The sequence below is a fragment of the Drosophila santomea genome, chromosome 2R (genome assembly GCF_016746245.2).
Source record: "Drosophila santomea strain STO CAGO 1482 chromosome 2R, Prin_Dsan_1.1, whole genome shotgun sequence".
NCBI classification, from domain to species: Eukaryota; Metazoa; Arthropoda; class Insecta; order Diptera; family Drosophilidae; genus Drosophila; species Drosophila santomea.
The window spans coordinates 21,069,358-21,095,112 of NC_053017.2; the positions used below are offsets into that span (position 1 = coordinate 21,069,358).

At 48.0% G+C, this 25,755-nt stretch overlaps 7 protein-coding genes across 11 annotated transcripts; 4 read left to right on the forward strand and 3 right to left on the reverse strand.

Annotated features, from left to right (window-relative positions):
* Window positions 1-41: 41 nt before the first annotated feature.
* LOC120445435 (39S ribosomal protein L43, mitochondrial) lies at window positions 42-940 on the forward strand. The gene is made up of 3 exons (XM_039625866.1): window positions 42-280; window positions 350-456; window positions 517-940. Exons 1-3 carry the CDS (start codon window positions 144-146, stop codon window positions 849-851), a joined length of 579 nt encoding a protein of 192 aa, XP_039481800.1. The 5' UTR covers window positions 42-143; the 3' UTR covers window positions 852-940.
* Window positions 864-4,351, reverse strand: LOC120445434 (tumor necrosis factor alpha-induced protein 8-like protein). Of its 2 annotated transcripts, XM_039625864.1 has the most exons (4): window positions 4,096-4,351; window positions 2,712-2,780; window positions 2,222-2,514; window positions 864-2,154 (listed from the first exon to the last, which is right to left on the reverse strand). In XM_039625864.1, exons 2-4 carry the CDS (start codon window positions 2,773-2,775, stop codon window positions 1,879-1,881), a joined length of 633 nt encoding a protein of 210 aa, XP_039481798.1. In that variant the 5' UTR covers window positions 2,776-2,780; window positions 4,096-4,351; the 3' UTR covers window positions 864-1,878. The 2 variants fall into 2 exon arrangements, with proteins under 2 accessions (XP_039481798.1, XP_039481799.1); XM_039625865.1 differs by lacking the exon at window positions 2,712-2,780.
* Window positions 4,352-4,461: 110 nt separating this feature from the next.
* LOC120445428 (protein lethal(2)denticleless) lies at window positions 4,462-7,391 on the forward strand. The gene is made up of 2 exons (XM_039625855.2): window positions 4,462-4,660; window positions 4,941-7,391. Exons 1-2 carry the CDS (start codon window positions 4,618-4,620, stop codon window positions 7,205-7,207), a joined length of 2,310 nt encoding a protein of 769 aa, XP_039481789.1. The 5' UTR covers window positions 4,462-4,617; the 3' UTR covers window positions 7,208-7,391.
* Window positions 7,392-7,461: 70 nt separating this feature from the next.
* LOC120445431 (lethal(2)neighbour of tid protein) lies at window positions 7,462-11,854 on the reverse strand. The gene is made up of 2 exons (XM_039625860.1): window positions 11,487-11,854; window positions 7,462-8,766 (listed from the first exon to the last, which is right to left on the reverse strand). The coding sequence occupies exons 1-2, from the start codon at window positions 11,770-11,772 to the stop codon at window positions 7,526-7,528; spliced, it is 1,527 nt and encodes a 508-aa protein (XP_039481794.1). The 5' UTR covers window positions 11,773-11,854; the 3' UTR covers window positions 7,462-7,525.
* LOC120445429 (protein tumorous imaginal discs, mitochondrial) lies at window positions 9,081-11,035 on the forward strand. Of its 4 annotated transcripts, none has more exons than XM_039625858.2 (2): window positions 9,081-10,498; window positions 10,653-11,035. In XM_039625858.2, exons 1-2 carry the CDS (start codon window positions 9,178-9,180, stop codon window positions 10,859-10,861), a joined length of 1,530 nt encoding a protein of 509 aa, XP_039481792.1. In that variant the 5' UTR covers window positions 9,081-9,177; the 3' UTR covers window positions 10,862-11,035. The 4 variants fall into 4 exon arrangements, with proteins under 4 accessions (XP_039481792.1, XP_039481791.1, XP_039481793.1 ...); XM_039625857.2 differs by having other exon boundaries at window positions 10,658-11,035; XM_039625859.1 differs by having other exon boundaries at window positions 9,081-10,511; window positions 10,658-10,800.
* Window positions 11,855-16,628: 4,774 nt separating the features above from the next.
* On the forward strand, window positions 16,629-25,616 carry LOC120445082. Its single transcript, XM_039625207.2, has 3 exons — window positions 16,629-16,910; window positions 17,513-17,765; window positions 25,379-25,616. The coding sequence occupies exon 3, from the start codon at window positions 25,455-25,457 to the stop codon at window positions 25,614-25,616; it is 162 nt and encodes a 53-aa protein (XP_039481141.1). The 5' UTR covers window positions 16,629-16,910; window positions 17,513-17,765; window positions 25,379-25,454.
* On the reverse strand, window positions 21,983-23,137 carry LOC120445081 (purine nucleoside phosphorylase). Its single transcript, XM_039625206.1, has one exon. It carries the CDS (start codon window positions 23,018-23,020, stop codon window positions 22,013-22,015), a length of 1,008 nt encoding a protein of 335 aa, XP_039481140.1. The 5' UTR covers window positions 23,021-23,137; the 3' UTR covers window positions 21,983-22,012.
* Window positions 25,617-25,755: the final 139 nt, after the last annotated feature.

A 25,755-nucleotide genomic window follows, 5' to 3' on the forward strand; every position in this document is an offset into this window, starting at 1 on the left:
GAAACTTAATGTTCATAGCTAACTGGTCATCTCTGGCCAGAGAGAGTCAGCTGTCAGCTGTTTGCGGCATGCGGTTACGTCGTCTCTGATTACGAACTCTAAAGAATAGTTAAAAACTGTTTTGAATTAAAAACAAATACAGAATGTCGAACAGCCACTTGTTCTTGAAGTCCGGCTTCCCGCGTGCACCACTGCAAAATGGAATGGGACGCTATGTTTGCCAGCTCCAGAGAATCACCCTGAAGTTCTGCAAGAATAATGGATCCAGCAGAGGCATGCGGTAAGCACAATTCTTAAAATATTTACATATAATATAATAATAATATTAATACTACGACCCATTCAAAAGCGACTTCATTGAGAACCACTTGCTGGACTTTGCCAAGGAGAATCCCGGGATTGTGGTCTATGTGAAGCCCAGGCGCCATCGCACGCCAGTTTTGGTGGCGGAGTATTGTACGTATACATCATACAGAGATTGTCCCTAAAACCCAAATATAATCAAAATATATACAGTGAACGGCGAGCGCGAGTGGATGAGCTGCAGGAACAACACCCAAGAGGAGATCTCCAAGTGGATAGACCTGCTAAAAACCCAAAACGGCAACTCCAGCTCTCTGCGCCTCCGGAAAATGTGGCACACCGAAGTGCCCTCCATCCAAGGCCCGTGGACGCCATTCCTGCTGCGTTCGCCAGAGACCACCGGTCAGGCTTACCCCAATGCTGAGGCTTCCAAGCCGCTGGAGACGCCGCAAACCGCCACAGAGAAGCTCATCGAGTTGTTCCGGCAGCAGCAACTCGAAGCTGGTGAGGAAGCACACGATGCGCTGAACAAGAAGCGGGCTGAGTGATAGGGATTAGGATTGTTTGGTAGTTGTTGCTTTTATTTTCATAGTCAACATAGTTTTGTTGGTAAACAAATAAATATTTAAAATCTAAACCACTAAACTTGTGCTTTCATCGCTGGAATATCGAACCAAAAGTCATAGAAAAATGCGAATAACTTATTGTCCCCTTAGCATTGATGTCTTTTATAAGGTTTCGATATGTTTCGGGTACTTGGATCATTGAATATCATTGTGGGAGTATCATAAATAATGCTTAAGGTTACTGACCCCTTGGAGGCTTGGAATACGAAATGGAATAGAAATACACATAGACGTGCAGAACGGGGAAAACAGGTTCTGGTGACGACTTAGCATAACCAACTTAGCATCGACTAACGACTGCAGGTGAGATGGGTGATTAAGTACGAAAAGGTCTGACCCAGACGCTGATATAGTTACTTGCGGGTGCACACAGCGAGTTTGGGAGTATCAAAAAGTTGACCACGAATAATTAATTGCTTATGTGCTGAAGTATTTCCCATTTAACACTTAGACTTATACATACTATATAATTATTTTCACACATACGATCAACGACTTACACACCGATAAAAGCATTTTGCTCGAGTTTACAATTTCCGATTAGTGAATTCCTTTGGCGAAATGCATTTGGTTCTTCCTAATTATTACTATATAGACCTTGAGTACACAAATGTTAACGTTGTCATCAAAATAAACAATACGGACGTCTTTACACTTTTGATATTGTTGTCAATGGTATATCACTAGTTAAACTAAACTAAACCCTTCCTTAAACACATGTCTTTTTCCTTTCTTTACCAGCTTTTTCAGCTCCCACTGCCGCTGCTGGCCCATATCTATACCTAGATTTTACATTTTGGTGGTGGTGTTGGTGTTGGTGGGTGAGCTTTAAGCAAGCGTTCGCAACTATTCGCAACTAGCTACTGGCTGCTTTTTGGTTTCAATAGATAGCCTTTCGTTCATAGCACGCAATTACAGCTCAGCTTGGCGGATCGCTTGGCGGATCTCCTCAGATATCTCCCGTTTCCATCGCGGCATTTATGTCCGCCACGATCTTTCCCATCACTTCGCGGTAGGGGGAGTCCGGTCGGAAAGCAGTTTCCAGCAGCGCCTCTTCGCCAAAGAAATCGAACACCTCGTCGATGCGGCCCAGCGACTTCTCTGTGAGATGCGGCTGCACAATCGACTTCAGCGCCACTTGCGATTCGGCTATTGACTTTTGCAGGTAGGGCAGGTCGAACGTGAAGTCCACTTCGTAGAATGATATGATGGACAGCTGGGTGTTCTGTAAAAGAAATAAGTTGCGTTATGTTTCGGTACACAATAGCTTAGTTTAAATATTTAAGATTCACCTGAAACTTTCTCTTGAAGAGCTCTGCCTTCTGCAGCTCCTCATCGCTGAACTGATTGTTCCGGTGGAGCACACCGATCTTGATCACGATCTTGATGATGTTCTTGATCAGTTTCTCCGCCTTGGCCTTGTTGCCGGTGTGCATCTTGCAGAGCCTGTACAGGTTGTCCAGCAGCGACGCCGTCGTCCCATCGATGAAGGTCTTGGCGATGTTTTTGGTGGCCATGCGTGAGAGGATCTTCTTCTGCGCCCGCAGCCCGATATCTTGCGACTTGAAGACATTGTCCGCCATGACTAAAGCGGAAGGGAGGGGTGGAATTCAGATTCATACATTATTATCGCTGCATATTCATTGCCTAAAGCATTGTGGCAAAGAAATCCAAGCAATACGAGCAAACAAAACGGAGAAACAACTCCGCCACCGAGGAAAACTGAAAACTGAATGGTGGCAACTGAAAAGCAAACCAGCTCCGCACTCCTCCGCGGTTTACCTTCCAAGTTCCAGTAGTCGACGCTCCACAGCAGCAGACATTGTCGAAGCCCGGCCACCGACATCGTCGCTATATATCACGCATATATTACACCGATTCCAGTTGCAAGCATTGATAAGGGAATTATAGACACAGATATAAAAACATGAATGATTGGGCAATGTACATCAGCGCCGTATCTCTAGATAAAGGGAACCTGGTTCTTTCTTCGCAGTGTTTCTGTGCTTTTGCGTTTCTTTGTGCTCTAGGTGAAGTGGGCAATAAAACAGTCGGTGTGGCCTACCTTTAACTACAATGAGTCATTTAAAAATGCAACTACTTTTACCTATAGTGATTGGCACTTAAACATTGGAGAAGACTTAAATCTAATGGTAACTACTACTGTAAATACACTTTTTATATTAAGAACAAAACAGAACTTTGTTTTTAACAAATAACTAACTCCTTATCCAACGTTCGTCACAAGCTTTGAACAAACAAAAAAGGAGTCTAACGATAATGAGACATACTGGGGAATTTGAATTGGGTTATCATAAGGCGATGTCATGAACACAACATACAAGCGAGTGAATTTGATATAAACAATGTACAGTCAAAGTAACTGAGAGCTCCACAACTCTAGCTGCTTTCCACACACAGATATAGGAATGCTGCCGTATTAATAATGGATGACCAACTGCGCCACTCTGTCCGTATTTATAAGGTCGTTCTAACGGCGCGGCGTACGTGCTGAAGCCTAAAATGGAAATGCGGCAGCGCTTCCAACTGTCCAAACAAGGAGTCCAGAGCATGCCTAGGCGAGCGAAGAAGTGCCACGGGGTGGTGGGGGGAATCCCCTGGCGGGTCAGCAGAGTTCAAGCTTTTGGATACACTAACTCGTAGGCATTAACTAGAAGTGTTAGCCAGCCAAGGCGTGACTAGGCGTAATCTAGAGCAGGGCATCCCTGGCTGCTAATTTAACTAAGTGGATTCCAGTTCCAGTTCCAGTTAGATAACGTCTGGCATATCACCGTGCCATGACACGGACTGCTCCAAATGGTTAAGGTCACGCGAAGTGCAATAAAAGAAGGCCTATCCCCTCGCAGGAAAAGGAGGTGTGGGTCCTCCCGCGTCCTCCAAGGACGCCAGTGGAGGGCGGAAGTGCGGTACAGCCGAAACCACTGGGCACTTCAGTTCGTTGGGCCATCGGAGCCATTGGGGCCATGAAGTGGGCCATGCTCCTCCTGGTTTTCCTGCATTTGCGTGTTCCGTTTGCCCAGCAGGAGGGTTTCTTTGCCTTCTGGGTGTTATTGATTGCAACAGGCATGTGTATAGTGCCCTTCCCCGCCCCTTCCCACTCCTCATCCCCCTGGAAACCAGAATAGAAATCCAATTTGGCGCTCACCTGTGTTTTTGTTGCTGCAGTCCTTGAATCGAATCCTTGAGTCCTTGCTTCGTTTCTGAGTATGTGTGCGGTGGTGTGGGTGTGCCTGATGACCACTACTGCGGAATCCAAGTGCTAGCGAAAGCAACTGAAAGGGGGTGGCTGCATTTAAGCCCGCGAACTGCGTACGATTTGCAGCTAAATTTATGCGCAACTTCGATTAAACATAAAACAACTCGGCGAACAGCAACAAAAACAAAATATCAGCCTGTGGGACCAGCTGCTCTTAGCAATCAAATGCCAGTATAAGAGAACAAATCGTTCTTTCTTCGTTAGTATTAATTTGCGTTTTGGCGGTTCTCCACTCTTTCGCAACAGAATGCTTGTTCTTCCTATCTGAGCACGGTCACACTGCCCAAGAGTCCAGCTGCGTCGTTGAAAAATATTTTCGATGCATCGAAGGTTGTTTTATTTCAAAGGAAATAGCAGGAAATAAAGTGGAAAACGCTGAATTCGTGGAGCAATCGCCCAGAGGATTGCACGATGAACATTTACAACAAGTTGCGGGCCAGGGAGCACGGCTACGGTGAGTTTTTCGCTTGGCGGGAGAATCCCACTTTTGGCGCTCGAATTTCCTGTGGTCAAAGGTGTTGAATTTGAAAGGGCTTCTAAGGGTTCGAAGGGTTTTCCTTGCCATATGGTCACTGTTCATCCTGAAAGGCCAACCAACTACGGAGGATTGCTTGGGGTGTGAAGAAATCCGACTTGTTGCTCCATTGGAAACTGCTGATCTTGCAGAAGTTCCGTGAAAAACAAAGCCACGGCACTATTTTCACGGTTTCTCCTCTGGTTTGTTTCATTTTCAGGCAATGAGAGGACCTACGACTTTGCGCTGCGTCGCCTTTCTGTGGCCAAGGAGGACAGCTGGCGGGGCATTGCGCCGGCCAACTACTGCCCAGACTTCAATCCGGAACCGCCGATCTTCTCCGCCAAGTTCGCCAACTGCGATGGCTACCGGCACATCCTGGCGATCGCCAACGAGGACGGCAAGATCACGCTGCAGGACACCACCCAGCGGAACCACCAGCCGGAGGAGCAGTCCCTGGTGGGTCCCCAGTGCCACTACAACGCCGTTTTCGATCTGGAATGGGCCCCCGGTCAGATGCGCTTCGTCTCCGCCTCGGGCGATCACACCGCCAGACTGTGGGAGGTGGCGGGCTCTGGCATACGGGGACTGAACTCCTATGTGGGCCACACAAGGTCCGTTAAGTCGGCGGCCTTCAAGCGCACCGATCCCGCTGTCTTCGCCACCGGTGGTCGTGATGGCGCCATTCTCATCTGGGACATCAGGGCCAATCTCAATATGGACCTCACCTCACGCGTGGACAACTGCATCTACAGCGGACACACGGGCGGACCGGGCACTCCAGTTTCGCAGCGAAAACAGCGCACACGCACTCCCAAGATGGCCGGTGGCACCACCTCGAGCAGCATCACCGGCTTGGCCTTCCAGGACAACGATACGTTAATCTCCTGTGGCGCCGGTGATGGAGTCATCAAGGTGTGGGACCTGCGGCGCAACTACACAGCCTACAAAAAGGAGCCACTGCCAAGGCACAAACTGCCATATGCCGGACACTCAACATTCCGCGGCTTCACCAATCTCATTGTGGATGCGTCGGGCACGAAGCTGTATGCCAACTGCATGGACAACACAATATACTGCTATAATCTGGCCTCCTACTCGCCGCGCCCGCTGGCTTGCTACAAGGGACTGCTTAACTCCACGTTCTACATCAAATCCTGCCTCAGCCCGGACGGCAAGTATCTGCTGAGCGGAAGCAGCGACGAGCGGGCTTACATCTGGAACCTGGACCACGCCGAGGAGCCGCTCGTCGCACTGGCCGGACACACGGTGGAGGTGACCTGCGTGGCCTGGGGCTCCAGCCACGATTGCCCCATTGTCACGTGCAGCGATGATGCGCGTCACAAGATCTGGCGGATCGGACCCGACCTGGATGGCCTCAGCGAGGCGGAGCGGGCGGAAAAGTACCGAGGAACTGCCTCCTACGTCAGGGAATTCGGCAAGAAGGCTTTTGGTCCGTCTGCTGGAAATCACAAGTACAACCTTCGAGATCTGGAGTCCACGCCACGATCACTGAAGCGCCTTATGGATCAAAATGAGCGGACACCTGGCTCCGTGGAAAAGACGACGACCAAACGTTCGTTTCTGGAAATGCTGGGCGTGGCTGGTCCGGAGACGGAAGCCACAGAACAGCCCCAGAAGCGAGCTAAGCCACTCGAGTCACGTGGAAGGCGGCTATTCGGACCATCTAGCCAGGAGACTGCTTGCAGGCATATACAACTTCAACCCATAAACGAGGAAGATGCCTCCCCGAGCAAAAGGCAAAAGGAGAACTCTGCGGCGGAAGATGTCTCGCCACTGCACAAGCTTCTCAGCACACCAAGCCATTCCCCCTTAAGTGAGAATGTGAACCACATGTACACCTCCCCGCCAACCACTTCAGCGGCAGCAGCAGCAGCAGCGATGACTGCTGAGGCGGTCAATCCGCCACCGATCTCCGCTGCAATCTACTCGCCCACTTCCAACCTGCCCAACTACGTGCTGGATGGCGAGGCACCCCATCTGGGCATCATGTCGCCCAAGCGGAAGGCGAAGGAGAAGGTGGACTGGCTGACAAATATCCGGAAACAGAAGCTGATGAGTGGCAGGGCCCATGTGACGCTCAGCGATAAGATCAGCGAGGAGCAGCAGGCCGATGTGCTGGCATCACCACGCCTCCAGAGCCTGCGACAGTCCGAGTGCAGTCCCAGAATACATGCCACGCCCCGCAGACGCATCTCTCACACGGACGGAGGCGGGGGTACGCCAGCGGGCAGCTCCTCCCATTCCCATTCACAATCGCAGCCAAAAACACCAACTTCCAGTAGGCGAAACAGCGAAACGACGCTCCTGCGATTCTTCAGCATTCAGAGGAGCAGCAGTGTGCCGGCGGAGGAAACAACGACGACGATTGCGGCTCCTTCCTCTCCCAATCCCCCGGCAGTGACTGCTCCCGCAGCCACGCCCCTCACAATGCGTACGCCCACCACGGCGGTGGGCAGCGATTGACGCAGAGCCTCGAGCCACAGCACCATTATTGCACTTGTAGTTTTAAGCGGACATTGTTTAAGTTATTTTATGTAGATAGTAGGTTGCATCTATCGCGGGACGAGTTGGTAACCAACTCCCCGCCCTCTGTACAGAGCCGATACGAAAGACTAACGTACCCAAATAAAAGTAATTCAATTTTAAAGCTGCCTTCATTAATTGCTGATTGACTACCAACGCCCTTAACAACTTTTACAATATCAGAATGTGACAACTTATTGCTTTAATGTACTTTTTATTCAACTTTTTTTGGCACTCGTGGCTAAGAAGATCAATCCTTTACTGCAGCTTTTTCTGCTGATCCTGCTGCTCCCTCTTGGCCGCATTATTAATCCGCATGGTCTGGACAAGCTGCTTGGCCACACCGGCCAGCAGTACGATGTGGGTGAAGTGCAGGGCAGCGCTGGAGAAGTTCGTGCTGGGATAGGTGTTCCAGCAGTACTCGATGAGTCCGAGTATCAGGCAGCGTACTCCCAAGGAGTACGGCGTGGACCAGGCCAAATAGGGCAGCGAGTGGAAGTACCAGACGTAGAATTGATAGTGCAAGGATCGAGAGCAGGCCACGCCCACCAGGTTGCACAGGAAGAACGGCAGCAGGGCCAGCTGAGTGCAGCGATCGAAGTGGATTCCATAGCGCTCCGGCTCCGACTGGGCGGGAGCTGCAGCTGCCTTGCCTCCGGACGCCTTCTGAAGGCTCTTCTCGAAGGCCTTCAGGAAGGACTGCTGCTCGGGTGTAAACTTTTTCTGCTCCTTGTCCTTTTCCAACTTCTTTGGCTTCTTCTGGGCCTTCAGCTCAAGGTTCTGCTGGGCTATTTGTGGCTGCAGCTGATCCTCAATGCGGCGCAGGCGCACGTAGCTCTGGAAGAAGGTCCAGGTGGGCTTGGCGAAGGCCAGCAGGAGCAGCAGATGTAGGGCCAACAGCGAAACGTGGAAGGATCGGTTCTCGAAAAGATCCCTGCTCAAAAAGCGATAGTTGACCGTCCACTTGTGCTCGAAGATGCGGCCCAAATCAAAGCTGCCGCGCAGATACTCCACCGGATAGGTGAGCAGGAATGGAGCTCCGAGCAGCAGTTGTATCACGCCGCAGACAGCCAGCTGCAGGATCGTTCGCAGTAGTCCCAGGTTGGCCAAGTAGAACAGGAAGAGGGCAGGCGCAAAGAGCAGTATGTTCATCTTAACGCCCACCGCCAAGCTGAAGAAGATGCTTCCGAGACTCCATCTTCTGTCCAGGAAGAGATTGAGGGCGGCGTAGAGGAGCAGCACGGCCACCGGATCGTTGAAGAGCCGCAGCACGTATATCGAGTGGATCCGGTACGATGTGAAGGCACTGAGCACCAGCACATACGGCGGCACCTTCCTGCTCTTCGAGTACAATCTCAGCACCAGGGCCAGCTGGAGCAGGTAGATCCCGGCGAAGATGTACTGCGCCAGGCGCACATTCGTGCCGTGAGACGTGACGTAGTAGAGAGCCGAGTAGATGTACACGAAGGCAGCGGGATACACCAGAGGTCCTGTGTCGCCTAGAAAACCAGAAGACAAGGATTTGAATTAATTAACATGATATTATATCTTATATAGAAAGTAATGCATGTATAAACTTTAATTATTACTTGAATCACCATTATGTTCTTATTTTGAGCAGATATTATCTTCTCTTGGGCGTGGAAACAGTAATTTATTGCTTGAGTAACATTTACTATTTATTTAAAACCACAAATAATAATTTACTAATTTAACTGCTGCCTTTTTTAACTTTAACGGTATATAGCGGTATTATATTTGCTTTCGTGCCGGTTGGTATTTTAGCTCGCTACCAGCGCGGCCACACTGAGAAGGTGCGAGCGAGAGAGAGAGAGAGATATATTCGTAGGACAGCATGGATGTTACGGCATGTTGTTGAAAAGCTGAACAACTGATACTTTTATGGAAAAATGATGATTTCGTGTAAAAAATTATTCGTGTTCCGGCAGCTGCCAGCGGTGCGCCGTTGCCTGGCGGCAGCCGCGTGCTCCACGCCCCGCTCCAGCTCCTACCGAATCCTCTCCAGCGCTTGGAGCGGAAGTAACCGTGCAGACGCACCCCAAGTGCGCCGCCTGCACACCACGCGCAACCTCCTGGCCAAGGACTACTACACAACGCTGGGCGTAGCCAAGAACGCCAACGGCAAGGACATCAAGAAGGCCTACTACCAGCTGGCCAAGAAGTACCATCCGGATACGAACAAGGAGGATCCGGATGCGGGCCGCAAGTTCCAGGAGGTCTCCGAGGCCTACGAAGTGCTCAGCGACGAGCAGAAGCGCCGTGAGTACGACACCTATGGCCAGACGGCGGAGAACATGGGTCGCCAGGGTGGCGGATTCCCCGGCGGAGGAGCCGGTGGCTTTGGCCCCGATGGTTTCTCGCAGAGCTGGCAGTTCCGCTCGAGCATCGACCCGGAGGAGCTCTTCCGCAAGATCTTCGGCGAGGGCAACTTCCGAACGAACTCGTTCGACGACTTCGCCGACTCCAAGTTCGGTTTCGGTCAGGCCCAAGAGATGGTCATGGACCTGACCTTTGCGCAGGCGGCGCGTGGCGTCAACAAAGATGTGAACGTCAACGTGGTGGACCAGTGCCCCAAGTGCGCCGGCTCCAAGTGCGAGCCGGGCACTAAGCCGGGTCGCTGCCAGTACTGCAACGGCACCGGTTTCGAAACGGTGTCCACCGGACCCTTTGTAATGCGCTCCACATGCCGCTACTGCCAGGGCACGCGGCAGCACATCAAGTATCCGTGCAGCGAGTGCGAGGGCAAGGGACGCACGGTGCAGCGCCGTAAGGTCACCGTTCCGGTGCCGGCCGGCATTGAGAACGGACAAACGGTGCGCATGCAGGTGGGCAGCAAGGAGCTGTTTGTCACGTTCCGCGTGGAGCGGAGCGACTACTTCCGGCGCGAGGGCGCCGATGTGCACACGGACGCAGCCATATCCCTGGCCCAGGCGGTGCTGGGCGGCACGGTTCGCGTCCAGGGCGTCTACGAGGATCAGTGGATCAACGTGGAGCCGGGCACCTCGTCACACCACAAGATTATGCTGCGCGGCAAGGGACTCAAGCGCGTGAATGCCCACGGACACGGAGATCACTACGTGCACGTCAAGATCACGGTGCCATCCGGCAAGAAGCTGGACAAGAAGCGACTTGCTTTAATCGAGGCGTACGCCGAGCTGGAGGAGGACACCCCTGGCCAGATCCACGGAATCGCGAATCGCAAAGACGGCAGTAAGAAAGCAACGTAAATAATCTCCCGATCTACCAATGCAATCTCTAAATGTACCTTGGAGCTTGAATTCGTAGTTAAAAATATACGTGCGTTTTATGTGCGAACTTTGTTAAATGACGGCGTCTTTCTCTCTGTCCACATCTCTCGTTGCAGCGCAGGAGCGAGTGAGGAGCCAGGTGCAGGAGCAGGAGCAGCTGCTGGAGCCAGTGCAGCAGCAGCAGGATCAGGATCCTCCAAGTCAGGACAAGGAGCAGCCGAAAGCGAAGGCAAAGACCAGCGGACGAACGACAAGGAAAGCAAAGCTAAAGAAGGCGGCGGATCCGAATCCGGACAAGGCGACAGCGGAGGCGGAGGCTTCATAAACAAGATCAAGTCCATGTTTAACTGACAGGCGTTGGCAACCCGATGGCCGATTCTGTTTTCTAGTGTCTAAGTTAACGCACGTTATTGTTGCTAATCTAAGTTCGGGCGGGAACCGAGGGAGTGTATTCCAAATACGTGTCGGTTCGAAATGAATAAACCAAATTGACCGTCAATCGGGCCGGGCAAGCTCTGTGTTTATGCGAGGCTACATTCACGCTGTCCTGACTTCCAATCCTTCAGATTGAGTCAATCTCACATTAGTTTGTTAACATCATAGCTAATCAGCTTCCTTACTTTTAAACATGCAATGAGTATCTCTTAATGTATTCAGAGAACTAACTTAAATATCTATTTTATAGAATGGAACTATCTTGAACGTGAGAACTGTTCTCTTACTAGAAAAAGAGGATAAGCTAATTGGCTAGTTAAAATAAGGTTATCCCCAGTTAAGCAATATACTTAAATGTTTAATAATTTCCCTTCCTAAAATGAATAGTAAATATGTAATAGTCACAGCACGCTTTTCCCATGAAGCCAACAACAACAGGTGCACGGAGCGATATCCGTATGCGAAATGGGGTCACTTGTTTCCAAAAATAAACCAGGAGCGGCACAGAAACTCACCGCGCAGCAGACTGTAGTTGGTGGTGCCGTTCAGGAAGCCTTCGCACTCCTGCATGTAGGCGACCCAGTCGATCTCCGTGTATGGCACCCGCTGGATGACCACTACGTTGATGACTAGCTCCGCCAGGAGCACAAACAGGCCAACTATGGGCAGAGCGGCCGGCTCCAGCACCAGGTACTTGAAGAAGCGTACGTTGAGGTACCTGTCCAGGATGGAGTCCACCAGAGTGCCCGACTTCTTGCGCCGCACCGCCGGGCGGTGGCTTGCGGCCTTTGGCGGGGCCATTTCTGTGATAACCGGCGAAAATGAATTAAAATTCAACTTGAACCGAAAAACAACCAGGGCGGCACTATCAAAATCAGCTGTTGCGCCTCCCACCGATAGCAGTCCCAACTGGATTCTGCATGCTATCGATATTTTTATAATTCAAATTTATAGTTATAAAAGCAACCATGCGGGGCGCCACCGCTTCCGGTTATTTAATGGTCATGAGGCCTTTAATCGGTGCTAAATATATATGTTTATTTGGGTTGCTATATAAAATTCATTGATATGGCCAAAGCACTGCAAATTTAGAAATAGAACCCACAGCGAATATTTGAGGTTTCCAAAGACGTTTACCATCATAACCTCGCCAAAAAGAGTCGTACATCGAAAATAATGACTGTTTTGGCCTGGTAATGATCCAAATTAACTATCCTTATCGCAATTTTGGCGACTTTCCAATATGTAATTTTTGGCCAATTTTCGCATTTTTTGTAAGGGGTAACATCATCAAAATTTACGAAAAATCGACAAAAATTAAAAATTCCAAATTGGGATGCCAATCGATTGGGAATGTAATTGCGAGTTAAAAAAGATATTACAATCAAGTTTTCGACCATTATATCGATTGTTTTGGCCAAAATTCTGATTTTTTGGTCGGAAAATAGGAGACTTTTCTTCATATCTCGGCCAAAAAGTGTCACAAACCTTCGTGAATGACTTTTTTGTACAGCTTATGATCCCAACCAACGAGCCAAATCACAATCCTGCAGGTTTTCGAAAATTGGATTTTGGCCAATTTTCGCATTTTTTGTAAGGGGTACCATCATCAAAATTTGCGAAAAATCGACCAAAATTAAAATTTTCAAATTGGTATGCCAATCGATTGGGAATGCAATTGCGAGTTCAAAAAGGTATACCAATCAAGATTTCGACCATTATATCGATTGTTTTGGCCAAAATACGTATTTTTGGTCGGAAAATCTGAGACTCCCCTTCATAACTTGGCCAAAAAGAGTCGCGCATCCTAAAAATTGACTACTAATGATACAAACAAGCAATCGGAAATTTATGTAAAGTATATAAATGAAATATAAAAAGGGTATGTGGATTTTTCCTTGCAGGCAAAGTGAATAGGGGAATAGCAAGCAGTTGGACAATTGCATTTTGAAACACATCCACTGCTTTGCCCCCGTTGAGTATTTACAATTTGAATGGCTGCATTTCCTAGCATGATGGATGTTGTAAGGCCTGCGGGTGGATTAAACCATAACATACATGTAGTAATTAGCAGAATTCCTACACGGCGAGCGCTTCCATGTGGTCAAAATGGAAGCGCTGGGCAGCGGAACTGCAGGTGGGAATACGCAACAGGTACAAAACCAATCAGCCCATGGCCAATTTGCTGGGCAGATTAACGTCCGTTGCTGGCGTCATCCCAATAGCAAATAGTCGGTTGTGGTCTGCTTCGTCTGCAGGTTGTGAGTGGATTTGGGTGGCTTTTAAGGTGGCTCTGGTGGTTTAACGCATCGCTGAGATGTATTTGCTAAGGGCAATCGGGGTGGCAACAGACTGGCGAAGGGGTGTCCCCGGTGTGCTCATGCAAACACAGCTCGTTTATCGGGTTACAACTGATATGGCCACCATGCCGTAGCCACATTTAACCCGCCATCGAGCCCACATCCTTTTCAGGACTCGCGAATGACCCGGACCCCGAACCACCAGGCAATTAAATGTGAACCTACGGATGCGAATGGTACGACGATTTTCCGGCGCTGCCTCGCTCATGTGGGTTTTTTCCGCGTTTCGTGATTCATTTATTGTGTACACTGCAGCGAGTTTGCTCAAAAAAAAAAGGGAACATGAAATAGTTGGCCCTGTTGTCGCTTTTTGCCGACATTTACCTGTCCTGTCATCCAGCTGAAACACTGATATGTCATGCCACAAATTATCCAAAAAGGATAAAACTGAAGGGAAAAAAGGAGCACGGCGATTTACAGGAATTTAGCCGGAGGATCTGTGCGAACTGGAATTCAATAACCCATTTTGGCAGCAACATTTTTTGAGAAAATCAGTTTAAAAACATTTTTCTTACAGATTTCTCTGTGTTCGCATAATCCTTTGGTTCGCCTTTTTTTTAAGCAAAAGTGTTAAAGAGTGTCGCTTAATAGCAAAACTAACATTAATATGGCTTATGTGCTTAAAAATTACAGAAAAACGTGCTCGAAAGAAAATCAACTATAAAGTAATTTAAAATCCTATTATAGTACACCATTAAATATTAAAATAATAACTTGCAGAGAATGTACACTATTCTGAAGGCAAACAAGACTACGACAACAACATACAAGTGATAGTCGTGCGTAATGTGGTAAGTCATCATTTTCGCTAATTCAAGTGATCTATGCGTTTTCTCGGTGCGCGTACCGAAATAAGTGTGAGCATATGTCTTTCATGTTTGTGGCCCCCTCTTTGTGGGTCAACTGCGTCCTAGGCTGGCTATCGCCGCATGAACTACGAGTACAGAACTAAATCGGTCACTCCTTATCGGTCGACAGTCGACAGTCGACAGTCGACGGTTGACAGTGCATAGCCGTGGGTATAGACAAACATACGTCCAGCCTCTGTGGACTTCAGCTAGTATGTGCGGTGTGAGTGAGACAATTGTTTATTAATCAATAATAACAATAATCTGCGGCACGCACACCGACACAACGTGTGTATTTCGGTATCGGCGCTGTTATCACTATCAGCCCGCTGCTGCTGTGGCTCCCAGTGCTGATAAGCGATTCCCCCCACTCCGCCGCTGTAATGCAAATCAACATCAGCATTCGGCCTATGATAGTGGCGAGCAGTACTTTGCACTCGAGCGCTTATTAATTTCTCTGTCCAGCGCATTCATTGCCTTTGCATTTTATTGTCTCACGATCTGGCTATAAAATGAAAATGGGGACGGGCACTTTATTTGTCGCCGCCACTTATTGCAGTCCGCCTGATACTCGCTTCTTGGGCGTAAGAAAGGGAGGCGGGGCAGTTTGGAGACTCTCGAGCCGGAAAAAGTCTCTGTTGGGTAAACAAAGCAAGTTCCATGGCTCTGCGAAGTCTTCCTGCCGAGCTTCAGATACAGTAGATGTTCTATTGTATAAAATTATAGTTTATACTTTAGTTAGTCGCGGACTCTCTCTGTAAATTAAATTGTAAGTGCCATCCTTGCTTAAAAAGCGTGCTTTGTTGCATACTTTTGGACATCTTGCTAGAAGCGTTTTGTTTTTACATCCCATTTGGATTTAGAAAGTATCGCTTTAAGTGCTACTTTGGGTTCTTGTAGAAGACTATATGCCATATTTGCACAGCCTTAAATTCTGCAGAAAAGCATGCTTTTTAAAGCACACTTTTGCACAGCTATTTGGAGGCTTTCAAACATTTTCGGCTCGTACACCAGTGAGTTTTAATCCCATTCGAGTTCGAAAACTATTGCTTTTAGTGCTGATAGTAGTGGACAGTGATATTGGATCACGACGCAGAGTGCTGCCTGTGGACTCTTTGCTCTTGCTTTTGCTTTGAGCTTTGAACGCCCGCAAATGCTGACTATTTTGTTGGGCCCTAGCATGGCGAGGGGGAGGGGAAAGGGGCGTGACGGAGGGGTAGGGGCGAGATAGGAGGGCTGGCGACTAAAAAGTGTTGATAACCGGGCACACATTTGCATCCACAAACACTGCGTCGCACAAACGCACACCCTTCTTTCTAGGCCCCTCGCCATTTAAGTTCAATCATTTGGAGCTGTTGTCGTTGTTGTCGCTGCGTCGTCATTGTTGTTATTGTTGCTCCATATGTTGAACTAAAAAGAATTGGAGGAGCTCAGACGCAGGGCAAAGAAAAGAACTGTTCATTGGTACGGTTTATATTGGCTTAGTCGGGTACCCTACCCTAATGAAATGAAATGCTAACCATACCTTTGCCTTTCACTGGGCTTTAACAAGTTTAAAGAAATGTATTTTAAAACAGTTTTCAAATGATATTATCTTAAGAGTGACCAGTTTCTTGTGTTATCTATAAAATGCAACGTTTCGATTCCGAAAGTCTCCAGATCTTATTTGTGTAGCGTATTTGGGATGCAGCTTAACTCTAACCCTTGGCAACGACAACAAAGTAGGTGCAACAAAGAGTCATAGCGACCGTCTCTCATGCGCCTACCCCCCGGTTCCCCTGCCCCACACCGACTGCCTCTGCCTGTTGCTGCCGTGCCTGCTATCTCCGTCCCACTCACTTGCTCTCCCGCTCGCCGCCTTCTCGTTTGGCTCGTCGCTCGTAATAAGCTTACACAGAAAACAATTGCTTGGGATCTCAATAAAATTAGAAATAAATATGTATAATTATATTCATTAAAAATATGTTTCTTAAATGCAGATTCTCTTTAGCTAGGAAATCGCTATTAAAGCTACCTAGAAGTATACTACAAAAATGAAACAAATATGCTACTTGGGCTATATACCTACCATTACATACTTTACACATTATAGTTGGTGATTTTAGCTCTCTGTCGCATTGAATACTATTAAGTATTTGACTGCCCCCTTGGTGGCCGACTTTTCGCGCAGTGTGGCGAGCGCTCTTCGGCTCTCCGCCGCCATCAGCTGTTGTTGTTGCACTGGGGCTTTGGGGCTGCGATACCAGCTGTAGCTGTTGCTGTTGCTGTTGCTGTTGCTGTTGCTGTAGCTGTTGCTGTTGCTGTTGCTGTTGCTGTAGCTGTTGCTGCTGCTGTTGCTGTTGCTGTAGCTGTTTCTGTTGCTGTAGCTGTATGCTGTGCGCTGTATCGTCGGCGGTTTTCGTCTTTCGGCTGTTCGTTTCATTTCGTATCGTTTCGCCTCGATTCGAGTTGCTTCAGTTGAAGTTTGTCGCTGGCCGCGTTCAGTTGTCCGTCCGGCTAGAAGGCGGAAGACCGGGAAATACAGACGCGATACAGACGCCCGATATCTGCTCCCCCTGCCGCTCCCCCCTCTCGCAATCGCACTCGCAGCGCAAGATCGCGGGAAATCAGGAAGCTCCGAAAACTCGGATAACCGTTTTTATTTTTATTCTTCCCCTTTGGTTCGTTCTCGTCTCTGTTACTTCTGTTATTGCTGTTACTTTTGTTACGGCTGTTACTTCTGCTACTTCTGGTAATTTCGATTTCCATTTCGGCCACTGCAAGCGGCGCGAAATAAGAAATGTAGATAGCGCCAAAAAAAGAAAAATAAAAAGAGGGAGAAATAAAAGGCCGAGAAAAAGCGAAAATCATTGTTATTGCATGGAAAATTACTACAGAAATCTCCTGCGAAGCAGCGCCAAGCAGCCCAGTCCGAATGCGAATGGCACTAAACCAAATCAAACCCAAAACTGAGGCAACAACCACAACGGCAACAAGAATAACAAGAATAACAAGAACAACAGCGGCGGAGCATAAATTAGATTGGCCTCATAGTCGAATGACGACGAACTCGAGCCGCGTAAACAAATTAAACGATGCTGACTGCTGACCGCCGTTGTTGTTCAAATTTAAATATAAACTATTATTGTTATCTGTGCGCTTGCCGTTGTCTATTTTCGCGCCAAATGCAATCGGTTTTTTCGGGGCGTTTGGGCTCGGACTTTACATAATTAACGAGCGCGTTAATCAAAAAATCGGTACCGGCCAAGAACCATAAATAGTAGATAAAAACGCGCGAAAATCGCGTGCCCACTTCTTTCGTTTCCTCTGATCAAAACAGCATTTTATCCACAGTTTTTCGTGTCTTACGTTTGAAGCCCCTCGCCGATTTCGCGACTTCCCGATTTCCGAGGGAAAACATCCAGCAATTAGTTACCACATATACATATGTTCTGTGTTATCAAAAACGCGATTCTAAAGACAAACACCTTAACACTTTAAATAAGAAAGTAGCTGTGTGCCCCTCGAGCAAATGAACCAAAATTAAAGGAGATTACAAACAACGCTATCAAGCAAATGCAGACAGTTTTAGTACTGAGAACAAAGGGTAAGTTCTTGGGTTCCACCTACGGAGTACTTTAGTTTTTCCGAATACATCACAGACCTACTACATTTTCGACAACATTTCACATTTGCACATGTCCGTTGAGGCCAGGGATGTCCGTAAGAGGCTTTTCGGATGAAATGGAATGTTCCATTAGGGACTGGCGTGTAGCAAAAATGTTTGCAAAGAACCATTGGCACTGAAAGAAACCAAATGCACTTTTAATTGAAATTCTATCTAATGTAGTTAGAATGTTTCCTTGATTACTAGCTATCTGCTATCATTGGTTGCCACTCCAAGTTGCAAATCTATGTGGCCTCACTTAAGGTTGTTATTCATAAATATTTCAAACGTACATATATCCAGCTCTGAGAAACCTATTTCTGCCTGTGCTGAACGCTTGACTGGAGTAGCAGCTTACCCAAGTGGGCTGACTTGGCTGGCAGTGGAGCATGGCTCCCCTGAAAAATCCACAAAAATCCTACAAATCTTTGGCAGATTCCACATGTGAAAACTGCGGTTGTTGGCCAATTCCGGCTGTTTTCCCAATGCTGTTTTTTGGCCACGGCCAGGGACTTTTCGGATTGACGGGCTGACATGCCAGCAACAGGTTCGGTTTCTTGTCAGAGTTAATGGGCTAAGAGTTAAGACGAAGAACCGAAGGGAAGACATACGGATGATTCGAATTCTACAGCATGGGATTCGCTGCTGCCACACAACTTCGAGTTGAGGAAATTGGCACTTGACCTACCGCACGGGAATCTAAATTAGGCGGCGTGTTCGCTCGGCGAGCGTTTCTCCCTCTCTTTTCGCCCCATTGCGGAGCCGCGTACACGGTTTTTGGTAATCCGTTCACTTTGTTGGCTGCGTTTGTTTACGGTGTCCATTACGCGGTTACACGCTTCTCGCCGCTATTTCGTCTCACTTTCAGTTGGCCATCCACTAATTAGGCAGCTTGTTGGGCATTTATCAGCATTTGGGCTGGTTGGCAGCACTTGAGCCAAATGTTCAGAACTGCATATGACATGGTCCTTGCGGCCATACACACACACAACAACAATGGCTGGTACATTGTTACACTCGCACAATACGTCTGATGAAACAATTAAGTACGCCGACATGAGCGTAATTCGCAGACAAACAAGAAGAACGAAAACGCTGAGCCTGCGAATTAAGGCCCCTGCCCGGCAATGAATTCTTTGCCATTCATGCCGTCCATGCCATCCCGGCGTATACGTAATGCTCCGGGCCGAAAAGAATTGAGGAATGGCTGGCAGTTAATGCCAATTATGATAAACGGTTGCTATGTCGCCGTCGCCTCTACACATAGATACTCCATACACACACACACTGGCGCGCGCCACACAGATACTCACAGCAGAGACACACACACACACAGATACTCATGCACTCGAACAACTGTTGCTCGCGATGTTGTTGCTGCCTCTTAGTTGTTGCCAGGCGCATTAAGATTGCCGTTTGCCAGTGTTTGTGTTTGCATGTGTGTGTTATTGTGTTTGAGTGATTGGGTGTGCGAGTGTGTGAGTGTGAGTGTTTGAGTGTTCGAGAGTGTGTGATGGGAAATCACTTGAACCATCGGCTGAGAGGGCAATTGATATGTGCTTTCCATCAATGTTGCAATCAGTTAAGCGGCTTTCGAGCGCCAGAAAAAACCGAATCGGTCTGTAAACTCACACGAATTCGTCCTTTTGGTTTGAAAACAACCGTCATGGGTCTTCCAATGACCTGCGGCCACCAACATCACTTATTCAATGAGCTTCACATATAAATAATTACCTGGCTTACAGATTCCAGTAATTCGGTAAAAGTTTATTATAACCACACATAAATCTTAACTGTTCTCCTTAAATTGCAAGTTTGAACTACTTTTTTGGATATTATCTAATGTTTTTTTTATCACTTGCATGATGTTTAATGCGGACAGTTTAAAAATCGTGTTGCTTGTTGTGTGCGCACTACTTACACCACGAATGCTGCTTAAATTATAGTCACTTCTATGGGCGCAAAACGAGGTGACTGAACTCGTGAGTGAACAGTGAGCAACTGCAACAGCAACTGCAACAGCAGCTGCAGCAGCAGCAAGTGCAACAGCAACAGCAACAATTGCAACTGCAGCCTGCTAAGCTTGCCTGCCGTTAATTTGTGCAATCTTCTGCACTTACCTACTTATTACAAGTAGTCGCAAACAAAACAGAGTAGTTTCCATGCCGTTTTCAAGATTCAAGGGTATGTGCGCTGGTTATGCAGCTAACTGCAAGCATAAACTTCCTGTTTTAGCCATAATTGAAAAGACTTTATTAAAAGAGTTTCCATAAAGTGGAAGCAAAGGGGCTTTGGTTTATGTTCTTAGACGTTTTAGCTAATAAATACTTGTATTTCCCAAACAGCGCGAACAGCTAACAATTTATAGGTATATCAGTAGCCCAATAAATGGCGATGGTCCGATTCAAGTCAAGTGAATATATAAAAAATCTAATCGCCAAATATTGTTTATGGTGGCCAACGATTAAAAGTACGTCGGGAAAGCCATAGCAACTGCCAAATTCAGATTTCCATTCTTTTACTACTACTGCTTTGCTAGGCTTTCGGCTTTTAACTTGCATAATTGTATGTGGATTTTTGTGAAATTGGACAATTGCATTACAACCGAATAATAATTACAATGCAAAAGTAATTTTGCGTGCGAAATTCTAATTTGCCATGTAGCTGAATAATTGGGGTTGGATTTATTTACCAAGAAACTAATAGAATCAAATTAGTTCTAAATGGAACTATGATTCAATTAAATAAATTAATAGTTGGAGTGGCATATGGATTTTTTCCCACTTGGCATTATAATTAGCCCGTGGCATTATAATTAGCATTTATTTGCGCTTTTATCGGCATCTGCCTGCCATTTGAATTGCGTCAGCCGAAGATTGAAATTTAGATCCTTGTTGACGATTGAGTTGCCAAAATAGCGGGCAGATGTTGCACTCAGTGCAGTGCAATTGAAATGCCACAACGTATACAAGTGTCCAAGTATCTGAGTGCCTATGTATCTCTGTATCTTTGTATCTTTCTATCTGCTGATGCAGATCTGCATCTGCGAGTCAGCTGACACCGATACTCACGCACAATGCCACCCAAAATAAAACCGTGCATAATGTCAGTGCACTGAACTGGCCGAAAGCATTGGCGATGCCAATAATCGTTCATACGCAGTCAGAACTGCAACTTGGTGGCCAGTTGGAGTAGCCATGTAAGCTCATGCAGCGGAGGTCAACGAACTGGCCGCTGAAAACTCATAAGCGTAGTGCCGCAGGCCGAAATCTCAGTTGGGGAAATCGTACGAAATCGGAGGAAATCGGAGGTAACCGGGGAAATCGGCGAAAAATCGGTGCAGGCCGGGGAAAATGTTGCTTTCTAGCCGCATGATCGCACAGCTGAAAACAGCTGAAAGCAAAGCGACGAGCGCGATTCGCAAATTGCAAGGCAAACAGCTCGTGGCGGTCGCTATACCCCATATAGCCCATATACTCGCATACAGCCCGCTATATACGTGCACTTGTATCTGAACAATCAGCGTCAATGAGCAGCACAATCGCCGTTCGTCATCGCGCTGCTACTGCACCGCACAATGGCGAATAATAAAATTAGCCACAATGACGAACAAAGAAGCGCTGGCAGTGCAAGTTTGTAATTGCCATTACAAAACAGGCTAATCTGCGGGGAGTTGGCCCGGCCCGCAAGGAGCCTCATGACCTGGCAACAGAGCAAGGCATTTAACGACGTTTTGATAATGCGGCATCGTAAGCCTTTTAGCCCATTAATTGATACGCTCTTTGATACACTACTACTATGTACGATGCCGTGCAAACGTGCAACAGAATAGCTCGCCTTTCGTTCCCTGCTAATTGCCATTAAATGTATTTTACAGCTGGCCCAACTGGCCCGCACTGGACATTACGTATACGTCCCGTGTACTCTCTGCTTTTGATGGCTGGCCATTTGGGGCGTCCATTAGACAGCGTGACACTGGGCACACTCGCACACTGGCACCTCACACTTCCCACTTCAGAACTCGCATCTCACATTTTGAAACACCCGCTCCACTCCCACCCCCCCTCCTCCCCGAGCAGATTGCGCCAACAGCTGCACCTGTGGCTATTTCCGCGTTGGCAGCACACTGGCGGCTCCGAAAATAGGAACCCAACAGCAAGAAGTCGAGAGAAGTCTATTTTCGCTTGTCAGAGCTCGAGGTGCATGCTGTACAGAAGTCGGCCGATCAGATCCGAGCAGGCCTGCAGCTTCTGCGGGGGCACTCCCTCCTGGGATTCCCGCTCGTGCTTGGAGTCCACGTCCGTGTCGGTGTTCTCCTTGTCCTTCTCCTCGTTCCCCTTGTCGCTGGCCGCTTTGCTGATTATCACAAAGGCGAGCACCTTCAGACCTCCATGATGGGCGGCTATAACCTCCGGCACCAGGGACATGCCCACTGCACCCACCTCCATCGTCCGCAGCAGTCGCTCTTCGGCCAGCGTACCGAGAATGGGACCACCCACGCAGGCGAAGACGCCGCTGTGCAGGAACTTCTGAATGCCCATCCGCTTGCCAATCTCGAGTGCCTTCGTCAAAAGGTCGTTGTCATATGCATTCACCATCGAGAAGAAGCGGCTGCCAAAGCGTGGATCACTCGGACCCTCCAGCGACGTCTGGTGCATCATGCCCACCACATTGATGTGGTCCTGCACCAGCATTATGTCGCCCATGTCGTAGCCCGGACTCACGCCCGCTGCCTCGGCGGTCAGCATGATGGTCCTGACCCCGCACAGCTGCATCACGCGGACGGGCAACGCACAGGTGGCCAGGTTGTAGCCGTCGCAGGAGTGGAATCGGTTGACCAGCGCGATAATGGGCGCTCCCATGACCCGGCCCACGAGGAAGCTGCAGTCCCGTTCAATGCCGTCGGGAAAGTTGGGTATGTCCTCGTAGGGAATGACCACCGGCTCCTCCACCAAGGAAGCCATGTTGCTCAGGAGGCTGCCGCAGATTAGGCCGTACTTTGGCTTGATGTGACTGACGTCCACAATGTACTTGGCCATGGCCTCCACCTCGTCGAAGGGGTAGAAGAGGCTCTGGGGCGTGGGGATCACCAGCTTGGGCTTCCGGCGCTCCTCCTCCTCCAACTGCAGGAGCTTCCTGGCCGCCATTCGCTTGGCAATCGGCGACCTGTTTTTGCAGCACTCCCAGTTGCACATTTTGAGTTGGATGGGTCACCAAATCGGCGAAAAACCTCGGCACTTTTCGAATTTAATAGCAGCCACCAAAGAAAAGTTTTGGAAAATGCTCAAAAGATGACTTTTAGGGCATAGCTATGACTATTTGTATGTCTGGCTTAAATAAGTTATTACACGAACTATTGAATATTTTAACTGGCTCGGTAGTGAAAGAAGTTGAAGGCAGATGACTCTTGTTCCTGGTTTATTAAAGCCGCAGAGAACAGGAGGTGTGACTCCAATGACGCTGAAAACAAAAAGCCAGATTCTGTCTAAATAAACAGAGTCACAAAGGCGCGCCATGACGTCTGGTTAAAATTGGCTGATGAGTTTCGAAATCCAGCTGTTTTCAAAGTTCACAAAGCGAGAGCCAACAACTGCATTAAATTATATGCAACGGCTTTCCAAAAAGGGTTTAACAAGTTGGTTATGTCACTAGTTGGCTAAAAAATAAGTACTTTTGAACATCCAAGCTCACTAATCTCTTACATGCTATATGTAGAATCGGAGATCGCTTTCCCTTGCGTTTTCCATAGTTTTCACTTTCCAAAGTTCAATCAGAGTCTTTAAGCACCACTCAAAGCAGTCAGTGCAAATTAGATTTAATTATCAGCGTCAGGGCAGCCACGCCCATGCTGCCGCCTCTGTGGGGGGCGGGGAAGATGCTGTTTACCATGTTTACCATGCGTATACGTGATAATAACGCTCATACGCATGGCGGCACATAGGCAACGCCCCGTCCGTTGTTTACTTGTTGTGTTTGTGTGTTTGTGTGTTTGTGTGCTGTGTGTTGTGGACGCCGTTCAATGTCACCACACGCCAGAGTTCGTTTACAGCATCGCATCCATCGCAGGCACATCTTGCGATTGGAGCGCTAGTGTGAGTGGATAAATTAAATACGTCCATTCAGCGCCGACGGTAAACAAGACACTCAAGACTACACTGCGATGAACCGGACTAAACTGCTAGTGGCAACCCATTCCTGCTATCCCAGCATCGCAATCCAGTTCAGTAGTCCAACCATTTCTGCCAGTGCATCGCCTGTCTGGAGTGTGCTGGAGTAGACTGGACCAGGCCGGGGTTTGGCTCAATACTTTCGCTAATTAGTTGGGCCAACCAGTGAAAAGCAGCTACTTTGTCTCGGCCATGTTTACCATGACCACCTCTGTCAACGAATCCAGTGGCCAGCTGTTCATATCTGACTTGTGCGACTTGGAGGGATGGGATTGGATTGGGGAGTCGGCGAAGCGTTTAGTATGCTCGTGACGTGGTCGATAATAAAAAATTATTAATAGGAAACTTTGTAGCGCTGTTTATGTTATTCGAGTGCGCGCCAAATGGCTTCGGTTACAATGGCAGCCTTTGTAACCGATTGTTTTTCCCGATTTGTGTGGCTATTTGGTATTTTGTTATGCCAGTGCAGTCTCTATTCCGCCTACAATGTCACAGCCACGTTTGTGTGACTCGCTTTGATGATGACGATGACGAGGCTTCGATGCGGGGCCGAAAACCGCAAGAGATCATCCGGGCCTGTAACTCTATCATCTGTTTTCCATTTGTTTGTTTACTTCCCCGACTTTGTATCTGTTTCTGTAGTGTAGCTGTATCTGTATCTGTAGCTGAACCTGTATCTGTATCTGTATTTGTATCTGTATCTGAATCCGAGTGTGTATCCGAATCTGAATGCCTTGTTTCGGCTTGTTGTGCCCATTGTTGGGCTCGTTTATTTGCTGCCCCCATATCTTTCCCCACTTTCGGTTGGCTATTTGTTTGTCACTTTGCGCCAGGCTGCCAAAAATGCCCTGTTTGCAGTTGATATTAATTTCGGTTTCACATTCACCCGTCGCTCGCTCCATTATTGTTTTTTGTTTTTGATTTTTTTTGTTTTTTTTTTTTGGAAATCTCACCTTGCCCCAGGAAGAGGAGCGAACCCGTTTTGGCCATTGCCAGTGCCCAGTGCCCAGTTCGCAGTTCGCAGTTCCCAACTCGCAGCTCCCAGTTTGTTTACCAACTTTTGTGCTGCGTTTTGCTTTGTGGCCGATGTTTGCCTTTTATTTTTGGCATTGCGCGATTTTTACGCTGTCTGTGCAGGCCTGCTAAATACACGGCAGTTAAACCAACAAGAAATACTCAAACAAAGCCAAAACCAAAACCAAAACCCATACCCATACTGAAAAAACGAAAAAAGAAAGCGACGAAAAGTGAATATTTTGACTGGCATTTGAATGCTAATTGAAGGCGTCGAAGAGCCGCAAACGAGTTGTTGCTGTGGGAAGCGAACTTTATAGAGCTGTGATATGATAATTAATGAAGATCTCTTCTCTCTTATCTCTTCCGCAGCTAACAGCTAACCACAAATCTGAGGAGCACAACCAACAAAGTGCAGAGTGGAAGGGTCAGCAGCTCAAATCGACAAATGAAAACCAAAAACCAGATCAACATCATCTGCTCCAACTGCCAATGCTTTAGCCACTCGAGTCAAGGAATCGCCATCACCGACGAGAAGAACGTCCTGAGGATCCAGAGCTACACCTACAAGTGCTTGAACCACAATCCGCGACCTCGGATACTCCGCTGATAGTGATAGTGCACACTGGCTGCAGATTGAGAAGACCCAAAGCCCACTTAAGTCGCAACGCAATCAAAAGCCGCAGTATAAGTTGCACAGGGAGACCCTGAAACGCACGACCAGCGAAAGAAAATCTGGTTTGGCCCCA